Here is a 15,690-nt window from a genome sequence, read left to right on the forward strand (position 1 = left end):
CGTTGTGTTTCATATTCGCTTTCCTTTATAATTGCCTCTTTAATTTTGTCATCTTATATAAATCCATTAGAGTCATGTCTTGTAAATGCAAATTTTTTAAAAATCTGCTTGATTGTTGATAGCTGTTTTATAGTAGAAATTTTGCCGTAACTAAGTATCATAATTAAAAAAATAAAAACTTAAATAAAACACCTTTTCTCCTCACTCAATGCATAGATTTTTCTAGAACTGCAATATATTTGAATTTTATTACATATTAAATTTATACCGCAATATCGCTAGTTAGTTTCATTGCTCACCGCCATATTCGTAAAGTTGAAGTAATAATTAAACCATATAACTTTTTAATAGAATCAATGTTATTAATAGAGATCTTTGGTACTTAGTATTGTAAAAATAATATGAAATGTTTTTTAGATTGTACTTTCGATTCCCAATCTTGAAATTAAATTATTTGAACGTTCACCCAGTATGCCTTTTGAAAGAACCAAACCTCTAAATATAAGCGATTGTCGTATTTTCAATGTATTCGCAAAGTGAACCAACATTTATAGGATATTTCTTGTTGACATAGAATGCAGCACAATACAGGAAAAACTCCAAAAACCGACAATTTTTTCCAGTATTGCCCTTACAGCGCGAATTGCGCTTGTTTTTTTTAAATAAAAGATTATAGCTAAAATCTGATGGATGTGTTTTTTGTATTGATATATAGCATGTTTTCCAGGTGATAACCACCCATTAATCATTACTACTATTGTTTTGTCTAACTTACACAGATACAGAGTCTTACTTTGTACGAGTGTCGAGGTTATTAGGGAATTAACACCTCTGGTCTTATAATTTGTAACGTATTGATGGTGTAAGGAGTAGTTTATACTTTTGATACGTGTTTTAGGCGATGTCTATCGCTCACAATTGGATAGGCCATTAGCTCAAATGCTGACAAATGTGTTGATAACAGTAAGAATTAAAATAATTTAATATTTTAGAGGCATTTCATCAATTTGTATGAAATCTCTCTGTAATTCCATTTAATTCAAATGATTTTTTTTCTAAAATTATTAAGATTTAACATATGATATTATTACCTACCAACTAACTACCTGACCAAATTTTGTCTCGTGAAGGAACGTGTATGTTGTGGACAATTGTCAATATCGATAGTGGCCGGGCAGAATTTTGAGGGCAACACTCGACAACGTCTTTTATAGCTGTAAATCAGTCTCAATAATACATAAATACATACAAGGTGAACATGAAATAATGACGACTTTAGATGAAATATATTACTACTAGCCCTTTTACATTGGGCTAAGTCACGTCTTAGGATATCAGGATAAAATAAAAGTCGTCAGAAGATTATTAAAGCCTATCGTTATATTTTCACGATTATCTTGAGCAAATAAATCTTTGTAATTTTCTACATATTTAACTTAGTATAAATATGGAATAACATGATATAAAATCTAAAATGGAAATGTAAAACGCTCAGGTTTTAACGGCACTCATGGATACCTAGAAGGCGGTCCGGGCCGCCGACTCGCGAGAGCTCATGTATTCTTTTTCATGATCGGTGACGGTGGATTGCTAAATTCTCTGAAGAGTGTGTCGCTGGTTAGTTCGGCTATGTTCCTGTGCCGCAGATCCGAATCCGGCAACTCGTCCAGCAGACCGGCCTGCACGGTCTTGTCGAGCGTGACGAGTCGCTGCCGGGAGCTCTTGTACTCCTCGATCAGACTCAGGTTCCGCTTGATGCCGTCCACGAGTCTGACGACCGAGTACTCCCCCATCGCGGCGCCTTCCTGCAGCTTGGTTCCAGCAATTTTCGCCATTGAGGATTTCTTCACGTCGATAACGAACTGTATCAACCACTGCTTCAAATTGTTCACTATCTCCATGGGCCCCTCGTACTCGTTCGGGACGATGCCATCGACTTCCGACTCAAAGAACGTCAACAGTGGAAACCAAATTCTTGTTCTGCAAAGTGAATAAAAAGATGTTAGGAATATCACAATTATTGCAAAGTAATAAACTTGCGTCCATAAAAATCCCATTGTCTTTGATTTTGTTTTTTGTGTAATTAGTTCCTACCTAAACAGGACCAAGAACTCATCAGCCAATAATATACAAATGTCTCAGAAAAAATAAAACGTGTTTGAAATTAAAAACATTTTTAAGGAAATATCACATTCGATTTCGTGGTGAATAACAAACTTATCTGCTAGATATAAATATATATTAGCAATTTATGTAAATATACAAGATTGCAGATAATCCAAATAAAATATGGGCTAATTATATGATCTAAGGCAAGTCGCCCGGGGCTTATCTCTCGTTGTAGTGGCTATCTTTCGTTGGAATTCAAGCGCATGCGCATCAAATTTGGTTTAGTTGTTTGACCGTGAAATAAAATAGACTGACGGACAAACAGTACATTTTATTTCGCATTTACACGTAATGATTTGTATAGAATACCTTTATTTCATACACTTTATCAGAACTTTAGAATAAAAACAACCTAATTTTTTGTATGGAAGTCACCAATACTTGTAGGATGCTTCGGAATTAAAAGGATAATGAGGCTACTGATTATATGTTACGTTATTTATAAGTCGTGAAGTCGATTTAAGCTTAATGTGTCTATGGTCTATAAACGTCACCCCAGCGGTCCCAGCCACAAGTGGCATTTAACAAGCTTGAATCAACAAACACTCCGCTGTCTCCGAACTCAATAAATGCCCGCAGTAGCCACAAATAGAATTAAAAGGAAAAATGGGAGCTGAATTAACTAAAGATATAAAATTATTAATAGCTTCTTTGCATAATAACGAGGGAATAAAATCCGTTAATTAAAATAAATATTTTAAATGTAGAAATGTTTAATTCGGAATTTGAATTAAAATTCCATTTTGAATATAAAAATATTAATCTGATAATAAGGAGTAAATTAGGTGAATCATTCGTGACATATGCATGACTCAGTATATGTTGACTTGGTTTTTTTTCTAAGGGTTTTGTGTATTGCCTGGGTAGGTAGCACCCACTCACATATTCTAGCGCCAATCAAAAATACATAATATTGTTGTGTTCCTGTTTGAATGGCGAATAACCCATTGGAACTTCAGGCACAAGAGAGATAACATTTAAACTCCCAAGGTTAGTTTTTTGTAGCGCGATTTTTTATGGGCGGTGGTAACAAAAATATACAAATTTCTAAAGCACTAGTCACACACAGTTTTATTTTCCGAATTATTACTGAACGCTCATTGGTGGCCTGTAACATCATCGGTTGCCGTCGACCAATGAAATATCAGAATTAAGTAAGTTAATTTGCCTAAAATCAGCGCCTTAAAATGTACGAATTACGATTTTTTTGGTTGTCACTTCGAAACGAATTTTTATTTCATCGTATTTCATAACAACGATTCTATAAAGTTTCAATTCGAAAACATATGAGTAAGTACATTAGAATATAATAAAATATTATTTCAACAATTTAACAGATAACGTAATCACTTATTTACGGAAATGGAAATTCAAAACAATCAATATTAAAGTTCAATAAAAACAAGTCAATTGATATAGAAACATAAAAAATAGAACATGAAAATTATTTAGTTTGTAGTTAGTACGTATATTGTGCTCGACAAAACGATTTCTTTTTTTATAAACTTTGATATATTCATTGTTAAGGAATAATTTATATTTATAATTAATTACACACGTGTTTAGCTAAAACATTAGTACATACTTAATACTACCTGATTGAAATAAGTTTATACCAGTACACTAAATATTTCGCATATGGTCCAAGTGTGAATATAAAATTTTATTTACAATGACTGTTAGATAGATCTGACATAATCTCGCTCTACCATACAAATCCTTTAACTTTTTAAGTTATTCACGCTCTTTCCGCTTTCGACATTGATGAGATTGATGAGATGAGATTGATTCTCCTTCAAAAAGTATGTCGTATTAGTTCACGTAAGTAATATTCTAGCATTATTTAATAATCGAGATACCTTTATACCGCAAACAATCATACGAGCTACGGAACACTTTGAGAAACAAACTCTCCATCGAATGTTTTGATTGCTATGTAAGTGGAACTATAATCACCTGGAAGAGTCGCTGTGCATCAACGCCTGGTTGTTGGAGAGCGTGTGGTAGTAGAGGAAGAGACGCGAGGTGATGTAAAACGCGATGAACACGTCGATGGAGTAGTGCTCGTGCGCCGCCAGGATGAAGAATATACCGAACATATTCATCACCCACGTGAGGATGTGCAGCAAGTACAAACTGCGGGAAGTATCTGAAACAAAATATATGTAACCTTTTAGGAATATGCCCAATTATTTAGTGACGGATTTTGGGTAGGGCAAGTGGGGCCTCCACTAGAGATGGGTCCACGACATAATTAATATATATTCAGATATCTAGATATACACAAATTATATTAATATTTATAATACTATTTTGCAGTTTACTGTTAGAAAGATTAATATATTACGGGCAGAAATGAAAATATTCAAATCAATTTATACAATTAGGCCCTCCAATCCTTTGTGGATCCGGGTCCTCCAACATCTTAAATCCGGCTCTGCAATTAATTATTTCAGTACTAATACATAGGTTCTGTATATTTGACAATTCGCCAAAGGGTTATCCGCATGCCAATATAATATTAGATATGATGTTATATATAGTACGAAATATCTGCAATATTAAGACGAGACACTTAGTGTAAATAGAACATTTTTATCTCGTAAGTTTTGGCAACATGATTCATGTGTTGTATCAATACGGGATGTATTACACAATATAATTATAACTAGATTTAATACAGCACAGTAAAGTTTAAATAAATCGTTCAAGCAGTAATCTAATCGATATTATCGTCTCATTCCGCCTATAATGCCGTTAACTGACATCTGATCGTTTTCATCTTGAAACTTCAATAAGCATTAACAAGAATAAAAATTTTAACAAAAAGAAAAACCGACTTCAAACAAAACACTATTTTAAAACAAATGAATATGCACGAAAAAGTAATAAAAATAATTGCGTAGTCAACATATTTTTTAGAGTCTTCCTAAGTTAAATGAAATGAAAAATATTAGACAACTTAAAAGTCGATTTACGATTATATAATGTAGTTATAATTATTGGTATATTTGGAGCCGGTGTCAGCCACGGTGCCCTTGCCCAACAATCAAAAGAAAGAAGCGATACGAGCCCCTTGATTGATCCAGTATATTATTGTGTAAAAGGTAATTTGTAAAAAACATATTTGTTAAAGTATTCTCGTATTGTTTTTTGATAGATATACTGTAGGGTTTTATTGGCTCACACCGACTCCAAATATAACAATAATTATAACTACATGATATAATCGTTAATCGACTTTTAAGTAGTCTAATATTTTTCATTTCATTTAACTTAGGAAGACTCTAAAAAAATATGTTGACTACGCAATTATTTTTATTACTTTTTCGTGCATATTCATTTGTTTTAAAATAGTGTTTTGTTTGAAGTCGGTTTTTCTTTTTGTTAATATTTTTATTTATTTTTTGATTTTAAGTGAAGCTGATGTTGACTAACTATTTTTTTTTAATATGGATAGATTAAACGTTCCGTTTATATGAGTCAGAAACTACTTCGAGGACAATTTCAAAGAAAACTTGCGAATAAAGCAAAAATAGACTTTCGAAAATGCGGATTTAATACGTCACGCGGCGTAAACTACAAGGATCCCTCGAAAGAGTTGTAATCGAACTCGGCAAAAAAACTTTGAAAAAGACCAACTATATTTCGTACATCATATGACATCATATCACATACACAAAATTTGATTAAAGATAGTAAGAAATTCTGCCCCATATCGCACCCTAACTGCGAGCCGTATAGGAGTTCCATCACTACATAGTATAAAACAAAGTCGCTTTCTCTGTCCCTATATCTTTAAATCTACGCAACGGATTTTGATGCGGTTTTTTTTTAAAAGATAGTGTGATTCAAGGGGAAGGTTTGTGTGTATAGTACATGAACAATTTAGTAAAGAAACACTGATAATTTTAGAAATCTAGATGTCGTAAATAAACAAATTCTGTAGTATATTTAGTATCAGTATTGCACCCGTGCGAAGCCGGGGTGGGTAGCTAGTTGATTACAATATTCGACTATGATAATTACATAAACATAACCACATTACGGAAGGTGACTCAAATATCCAAATAACCTATAAATAAAAGATTCGACTGACTATCGCTAACGTGCTCCTCAGAATCGTTCCGTTCCCTTCCGTTCCGTTACTTTGTCATGGATCCTGTGCTCAGAACCTTACCAAACTTTCACCAAATTACCCTTGAAGTATATATTTTATAATAAAAAAAGAATTATCAAAATTGGTTAACGTGATTTTCAGTTATTCACCTATTTGTCGCGCATATACATAATGCAAATTTAAGACTTATGTCGTTTTCATATGGATACCGTCATCGGAAAAAAATAAAAAAAAAATGGGACCCCACGGGAAACACTACCTTTCAAACAAAAAAAAAAATATCAAAATCGGTCCACCCAGTGAAAAGTTATGAGGTAACAAACATAAAAAAAGAAAAACAAAAAAAAAAAAATACAGACGAATTGATAACCTCCTCCTTTTGGAAGTCGGTTGAAAAAAATATCTATCTTCATATATTTGGCATTTTGATTAGTTTTGGAAATAATTTTATGGTCTCATTATCGATAAGTTACATACATTTTACATTGTTACTGCATTTTTTGCTCATAGCTCATAATTGAGTTTGGGTAGATAACGGCATTATAGATATACCACGGCAGTATTGCGATCGTGATAAGTTACTTTCCAAGAAAGACGTATCACAAACGAAGACACGAACGGTTATTTATTTGTCATTTACTAAATAAAATCTTTCGCATGATCATCATCAAACTTTATATGATTATATATAGAACTAAAATTTTATATGATTTTTTTTACAAATAAGTAAAACACTTGGTGGTAGGGCTTTGTGCAAGCCCGTCTGGGTAGGTACCACCCACTCATCAGTTATTCTATCGCCAAACAACAGTACTCAGTATTGTTGTGTTCCGGTTTGAAGGGTGAGTGAGCCAGTGTAACTACAGGCACAAGGGGCATAATATCTTAGTTCCCGAGGTTGGTGGCGCATTGACGATTTAAGGAATACTTAATATTTCTTACAGCGTCATTGTCTATGGGTGATGCTGACCACTTACCATCAGGTGGCCCATTTGCTCGTCCGTCAATCTATACCATAAAAAAATAACTTTTATGAAACAAATGTTTACTATTAAACAAATATATAAATAGTTTAAAAATATCATTGGTTTTACGACGTAAAATTTTATTCTAAGCATGTATTTTTAGTCCATTTAGTTTGAAGGATACGTAAAATAAACTTCCCATCGAAGAACTTGTTTGCGGTTCTAAACGCGTCACATATATTATCTTGTAAAATAGTGGTGCGCAATTTTTAAAACATTAAGGGTCAGAAGTTATTTCTTCTTTTATTTTCTGATGATCTGATGATGATCGGTAAAATGTTAGGTGGTTGACGGTGATTAAGGAAAAAGTAAGTTATTAAGAAATGAAAACGTAACAAGCGAATAAATAAAATTCACTTTTATATTATAAGTAAATATTAAAAAATATTTTCGGAGATAAAAATTGTTCTTTGAACTTTTAAACTAGTTCACTAGTTTATAAGATAACATATAAGAAAATAAACACTGCGATGCGTGCGTTACTCGTTGACAGGCCGTGGAATTGCTGAGAGTATTTGGCGCGGCCAAATTATAACGTCACAAAAAAAAACAAACAATTATAACTGCAAGACGATATTTGTTTAATAATAAGTATCAGTTCGATCCATGGTTGGGCAAAAAGGTTTCTATGTAGTAGGTTTTATTTAAGATATTGACCATATTGACCTTTAATATATTGTAATTATTTTTATACTTAATAATTAAAAAGTATTTTATGACGTTAATTGCTGAGATTTATTATACCTAAATATTTATTATTGTGAACTAAACGAAATACATGAAAGAAAAGTTGAACATCAAAAGTAATATATTTAAATTAAATGAATGCGTCATTCAGATCAGGAATAATGCGTTTTACACCATGTAAACATTTAATTTCCTGTGGATGCTATCGTAATCGACGCGCGCTAACACATCACTAAGTACGATAAGACAGCGTTGATTTTCACGTAATTCTTTGACAAGATGATAGATATTATTTTAAAGAATGCGTTGTGATGGTAATTGGTTATAGTACGACACAACTTAGATGTAGCAACTTCGTTAAACCGATCACATCCGAAGAAAGTACGCTATCCCAAATTATCAATATTATTTATTATAGATTACGTATGTATTATTTTAAAATATAAAAAAAAGTAAAAAAGAAATGTCAATGTGGGCCACGTCTCCCACGAAGATCCTGATGTTTAGTAGAAATGTGTTATATAAAACGCCAAAATGTTTAATGTAAAAGGTAAAAAGGCACGGACAAATGTGAGTCTGTGGATGTTGTAAATTAAATTTAAAAAAAATTATCAATATTTATTTATTTTGTGAATATGATATTTACACGAACGTAATAACTTATAATATCGTATTCGACAATTTGACACGTCGATTTACATGCACTCGCTTTCTTGGTTTGAACTGACCCGACAATCTATAGCGTCGATTGTCGCTATAGGGAGCTATATCTATTGGTTGTGTAAATCGGCAGTAATTGCTTTTATTGAATTTGCCGATGCTACATTTAAATTGTGTCGTAATATATAGTCGTTTATTAACAGAAAACGTTGCAGGCTTGGTTTGTAGAGCTTAACCTTTATATCTTTGCCTCCGACTTAATGTCTATTATTATTTTATTCGAGTCTATTTAATATAATGATTTTTTTTCATGCGTGATTTCTTAGTTCTTTCAAAAGTATAGTCATTAATAATTCATCTGATGGAAGTTGTCATATGACTTTTCCCATTTAAATTTCCAACATCTAGAGAACGAGCGATGACATTTCATGAATCATATTAGTCATACGGGTAAAACATAGTTCTGACCCCTGGGAGTTCCCATACGTAATCACGAACGTAAAATTAACGACAAATATTTTTTATATAACACTAGCTGTGCCCGCGACCTTGTACGCGTTTGAATTTAACAAAAAAGAAATATTATTGTAGCCTAAGTTACTCCCTATTATATCAGTCATCTGCCAGTGAAAGTTCCGTTAAAATTGGTCCAGACGTTCCAGAGATTAGCCGGAACAAACAGACACAGACAGACAGACCGACAAAAATTGTAAAAAATGTGTTTTTGGTATATGTATGTATTACAAATAGACACTGCAATTTTTAATGTAGATTATTAATTATTTATTTCATTCTATGATAAATATTTTAATACATGTTTAATATGTAACTTAAATTGAAGCATTACTCACATAATTATAGAGTTTTATAAATATAATATTATCTAACCACATTTTTTGGCACAAAAAATAATGAGAGAAAGTGCATGAGCATGACCCAAGATTACGTTATACGTGCTATATTAACTCGTATTAAAATTGTTTAGTGAATATTATTAACATACTCGTCAATTACGACGAATTGTTAAGTCTGTATCTACATAAATAGGTCACGCCTTTAAAATGATTCATACGTACATCTTTAATTTTCACAATAGATTCTGTTATCGGTTTATTTTGGCATGATAAAATAAACTACGTTACGGTATGATAAAAAAAATGCTATTGTGCGTAATTTCACGATAAAGTTCACGATCCAAGGTTAAACGTTGTATATTATTTAATTTTATGGAGAAAATAATGAAAAAACAGAAGAGAAAATTAAATAACACAGATTAGTTTATTCGAATAGAAATTCAAATGCTTATGAGTCAGTGAAGCGTGAAATAGCGACTCTTATTTGGCAGATAAATAAAAAAAATGATACGTCAAAATAAAAAAATAGATATTTGTATAGATTCATAGTTGCTTAAATAGTAAGTAATAACGATATGTTTACATAGATCGAAAGACAATGACGCAACTATTAATATATTATTAATAATAAACAACGCAATATACTGCGTAGGTTCGCAAAACTGATAGGCCAAGAAGTAATATCGATGGCAAAGTTTCAATAGATCTTGAACATTGTAAACAAAATCACAAATCCCGTACGTCGAGATACGTAACGTTTAACGAAGTAGGCAATTCTATTTGCATGGATATCAAGCTCGCCAGAGCTGACAAATATTTAATATCATGCTTGGCTTTGAAATCCAACATGTGTCGTGTAGTCTAATATGTATTTAATTGTTTTTACTGGTAGGCGTAACGAGTAACTACCTGCCCAGTGATATGATGTCCTCCTGACCTAATTCGGATAGCGGTCATTCTCAAGGATACTAGGGAACAGCTCAGGATATATTATAAAGAAAAATGCACAAACACGGATGCATTATGTATTTTCTTGATCATACAATGTGATTCGATGTCAGTAAGATTGCACAGGATTAACACTGGCTTTTCGTGTTATTCAGAGAACAGGACGGATTGAGTTACTTTTAACATCAACCAAATTCCCAATGCTTCAGTTGGAACCTAGGACCTCGGAATCTGAAGCCTTTCAAATTAGCCAAAATACCAACGAGGCTTATGGCGCGATAATCGAATAGGAACTGCAGAATTCATTAATATTTAAAACGATCACCGAATCCCGCGCCAAGAGATATCTTCGTCCGTAGCCAGGTTTTACCGCATGTTAATACATCATAACACCGAATGTCGTACGTCATTTTCAGCCACACCTACATAGTGCATACAGTTTTAATCATAAAGCATAAATATTTGCATAATTATAGATATTATTTACCGCCTTTATCTATAATCAATGTTAATTGCTATTAGCGAACTGTATCGCAAAGTTATGTGTATCTTATAAATAAATTACATAACAATAAACATAATATTATTGTTGTTAGCCTTTAAAACGTCAACAACTTAGTGTTATGCTATTTTTATTGTTTTTGTTCTTTGATCGATTCTTCCAATCAAACTGTTATTGATATTGATAAAATATTTTAAGTAGGTATACACTTTTGTGAAATATGATACACATAAAATTACTATAAACATTTTAAACATAAATTACTATAAATAATTAAAATTAACAATCCGTATTTTTTTTTCATTTAAGGGTAAGATATTATATTACTTTCTTATTAAGGAGAAGTTTAAATACTATTCCATCAACCTTTCGTACACCGTCGAAAAGCAAACCTTATAAAAAAGGAAATATTCATGAACTTGATATATAATCATGAACAAAACACAATGTGTTCATTGACGACTAAAAGGATACAATGCGATATGTAATGAAGCGTAACAATCTAAGTAACCTTCAACGAAAATTGCGAAAAAAAAACGTAATTTTAACGTAATAGCTAATTTGATAACAATTTATTACATAACAATGAACATTGATACAATGAAAAATATATTATTACTATTTTTCATATAATCTATCTAGAATACGTTACAAGACTTTAAAAGAAACAATTACTTAATTGAAAAACTTCAAGGTGACTACACATTTCATAACAAAGTTTGAATTCAGAGTATAGTAAATTTCTTTATATCTTTCGAAATATTGAGTTCAAGTAATCGTTTAAATTCCTTTTTCTTCGTTTAAACACTTTAAATTATATTATATTCATGAAATATATAAACGACTAATTATCTAAAATTCCCGCTCTCGAAATGGGCTTGCTCTGGCGACGCGGTATACGAAATGTCGCGTGCTGTAGTTCGCGTGATGACAGTTTATACTGGCCAACTCAGTACAATAGAAAAACGTTTTTTTCAATTGCAATAAAGTGGACAATTCGAAATTATATTTAAAGTCAAACAAGCATTTTGCCATGTTTTTCTAAATTACAATTTATAAATAACTTTAATGCATATACATCTATTTTTTGTTTGTAAATAAAACTTCTTTCAGATTTTTATGAATATTTAAAACATTTTCTCCAAAATACTTTTCCTAGTTTTAAAACGTGATTTGATTGTACACAAGGAGTACTGGTATAATTTCGTTTATAGGATGAAACCTGTTAATCCCTTTCTTTTCATCTCGCATCGTCTTTCAAAATAATAATCCTTAAAAATAAAGCCAAAAATCATAGTCAACATAAATATTTTGTCATTGAAATTAGAACTCAATGGGTAACACTTTTTTTTCTCGCTGGAAAAACGCTTTACGAGCTTCCCCATGTGATGGAAGATGGGGGAGGTCTGGGACTCCCCGGTTCCCTGGACGTCGAGTGCGCCCAGGTCCACGGGTTTTACCCCCTAAAAAACTAGCAGTACCCTCTCCGTCTTTCGGCGGGCGCCACGAAATCGCTTACGTGACGCCCTGAACCCAGTGGGTACCATGCACAGTTCACATAAAACCGATAATCCTTTAATCCACATCCGTATCACGGCTAACTCATAAGCTATAATTTTATGTACCTGTCTACATTGAAAGTTTATGACATATTAAATAATCTAGCTCCAAGTATTTAATTAAATGAACATTTCGTAATTTTTGTCATACCATGTGAATGTAGCTCTTACTTGCTCTACTGCTGTGTAACTCCTAATAGAAAATACCTATTTACTGAACTGACCAAAGATTTGAACTTGGGTGCTGTTGTAACCTTTACACCAGGCAGTTACTATAGTGTAGTTGTGCTTATTAAAGGTATAATTCCCTTATCTTTTAGGTGAAAAGTATTTTAAATCATATTGTTAAAAATACAACGAGTCAAACAGCATCTCCAAATGTGTCCGTTAATCGAGTACAAAATATATCCCGTATAATAAAGATATTCATAAATGTATTTTCGTTTGTGTACTATAATGTGATAAACTTACATTCAGTGATGAAGAAGTTAAGTAGTGTCAGAGCCACAGTGTGCCCCGAGAACATGTAATCGCCGCAGGTCCGCACCCCGCGCACGGACATGCCCGCACCGCTCCATATGTCGTATGCCTGGCGCAGGCGTCGCCCCCAGACGGTGAGATCGTCCGCTGGCGGGTAGAACCGCGGCTCGCACTTCAAGTGAGACCCCGGCACGGACAGCGACGTTATTAACATCGTGAAACACCGCAATAGGAACACCGTGCCGGCTAACGCGAAGAATCTCCGGAGTATTATAAACCTGAGCAAATATCGAGATTGATATATAATTACAGAATAATAACCTACAGCTTTCATTTGTTTGAACAATTCTTAAAGAATATGCATGAAATTGTAACTCAAAAAATTACTAGAAACTGTATTAGTAGTTAGTACTCAATTTGCATTTTAATTTGATTTAAATTTTTTAATATTTTAATTTAAGAATTTTAAGATTATTTAAATTTAATGCAAAATACAAAACCGAAAAACAATTTGCTAGATGCAAATTAAAGGTAAAAATGGTAAACAAGCCATAGAATATAGCACATTTTTTACAAGAAAATCAATTCATAAAATCTGCAAACATTATTAAGTGCTAAGTAATATGTATGTCAGGGAAAGCATAGGATTTGCCTTAATACAATAAAAAAGTAACAGAGATATGTCACACCTAATGTTTTGTTACAAAGTGATGATTCACTGATCATACAAAGGTCAGCTGTCTGTGTTTGTACGTATATGTCCTATATTGAACACAAAAGAAGTTTAAGCAACTCAAACATATTGTTTTTGTTTGACAAACAATGCAAAATGAACAAAGACTCACCTAGCCCTATGGTACCAAATCTAATCTAAAAATACAAATACAGCTAAGTTAATATATATATATTTATGTTTTGATCACTTAATTTAATATTTAAGATCCTAAATGGGCTTTTAAATGAATAGTAAAATAATTATCTAAATATTTCTATCTAAATTATTTGTGTTGTAAAGTAATAGATTAAACTACTTTGTAATTTATTATCTTGTGTTTTAATTTCTTCAATCATCACTTATGAATATTTTAAATAAATAATGAAACAATGATGTGAGTGTAGTTGAGACATCATTTTAATATTTACCTGTGTTTGTGGAAGAACAGCACTACAAGCCAAATTGCTAATAGAAATGATCCAGTAATCTCACACATGTCAAAAGCCCATGGTATGTGAGGTACGTTATCTAAGAAGAGGTCAGGCAGTGGTGGATATTTTTTCATATCTGGAACCTTATCATGTACAATCACCATTACAACGGCCGTCACCCACGTCACCAAGAACACATAGCCTGGTAAGAAATAATATTAAATTAGGCTATCAATATGTTTAGGTATCTATACTAATAATTTAATTGATATCTAACTAAAGATTGCAACAGGCTAAAAGTACAGTACAGAGTGTTGGTGGAAAAAAATATTTTATTTAATATTCTTGTATATATTTATATTCATTAAATTACTTCAAGTCTGGCTAATAATTATAGCCAAAAAAATTGTTTTATTTCAGTTGTTACTAAAGAAATATTCTAAAATGTTTGCAATTAGTGACATGAGGATTGTTACCACTACTGCAATGGACTGGGATGTAATTAATTACCTAGAGCAATGGCAGTTTTCCATACTTCAGGTTTCAATTTGGAAGCTTTAACATCTGGAGTGTAGGTGGATATGCATTCTGTATTTGCTGCATACAATTCACTTTGTAGTTGATTGTGCAGATTATAGCTTAAATGTGACAAATTAGTGCCAACAAAATTTATATTTGTGGCAGGATTATTTAAGGTTTGATCTTCGCATAAACCAAGTTCGTACATCGCTTTCCGATTATTTCTTTGCAATTTTTTTATTAATAGTATGAACCTTTTCCTTTCACCCAGTTTCAGTTGCTCAAAAGGATAGTCATAGAAATCACGGTCGACAAAAGAGAGTAAACACTGGCCGTCTATATCTTGAGATTTACAAATATCTTTTATGAATGATGATATCTTCTCTTTATGTAACAATTCCATTACTTCTTTGTTGCTCCACTTAATGATATCTACATCCATTTTTGTATTTACGTTTGCACACACAATTTGAGAACGAGTACACATATAGAAGACACTTACTAATTTGGTATATCTATTAAAAATATATTAATACTTATGATTTTATTAAATACATTGTTGATTACGCTTCGCCACTTCTTATTTTTCCCTACTGCCGAACTGCGCGAAACTCAAGAATAATATGATACAAGCACTGTACTCACTAAATGACATCCAAATATCAATGTTGTGATTTATTTTTTGACACTGTCTAATTGACACCTGACTGAAAACTAGTACAGAGTATAATTTAAAAATGTCAAAGCTGTAGAGAATGTGAGATTTATCTATTTATTTATGTATTGCAAGAAAAACGATGGTAGAAAAATTAATACGAAACTTAGTGAAATTGTTATATTTATAATATCTAACAGTAGACAAAAGAAGCTTAAGTCTGAGTAGAATAACGGCCAAGATCTTTACAGATATGATAAAAAAATATATTTTAAATAATTTTAATTTGATTTTGTCCAATTGTCCATGTCTTTAGTGTATCTTTTATTCACATCATTACCTTAATTTTTATATAAATCCAATTTA

The 15,690-nt window shown here is 32.1% G+C and overlaps 1 protein-coding gene across 1 annotated transcript; it reads right to left on the minus strand.

Annotated features, from left to right (window-relative positions):
* Positions 1 to 1,358: 1,358 nt before the first annotated feature.
* Positions 1,359 to 15,339, minus strand: LOC124530396 (sphingomyelin synthase-related protein 1-like). Its single transcript, XM_047104553.1, has 5 exons — positions 14,661 to 15,339; positions 14,148 to 14,352; positions 12,996 to 13,282; positions 4,126 to 4,318; positions 1,359 to 1,980 (listed from the first exon to the last, which is right to left on the minus strand). Exons 1-5 carry the CDS (start codon positions 15,154 to 15,156, stop codon positions 1,554 to 1,556), a joined length of 1,608 nt encoding a protein of 535 aa, XP_046960509.1. The 5' UTR covers positions 15,157 to 15,339; the 3' UTR covers positions 1,359 to 1,553.
* Between the last annotated feature and the right edge of the window lie 351 nt (positions 15,340 to 15,690).

This window comes from Vanessa cardui, chromosome 6 (genome assembly GCF_905220365.1).
Source record: "Vanessa cardui chromosome 6, ilVanCard2.1, whole genome shotgun sequence".
NCBI lineage: Eukaryota > Metazoa > Arthropoda > Insecta > Lepidoptera > Nymphalidae > Vanessa > Vanessa cardui.

Coding starts and splice junctions, on each gene's coding strand:
- LOC124530396 (XM_047104553.1), bottom strand. CDS start 15,156: ATGTGTACTCGTTCTCAAATTGTGTGTGCAAACGTAAATACAAAAATG. Junction 14,353..14,660: donor GAAAACTGCCATTGCTCTAG/GTAATTAATTAC, acceptor ATTTCTTACCAG/GCTATGTGTTCTTGGTGACG. Junction 1,981..4,125: donor ATGCACAGCGACTCTTCCAG/GTGATTATAGTT, acceptor TTCACTTTGCAG/AACAAGAATTTGGTTTCCAC.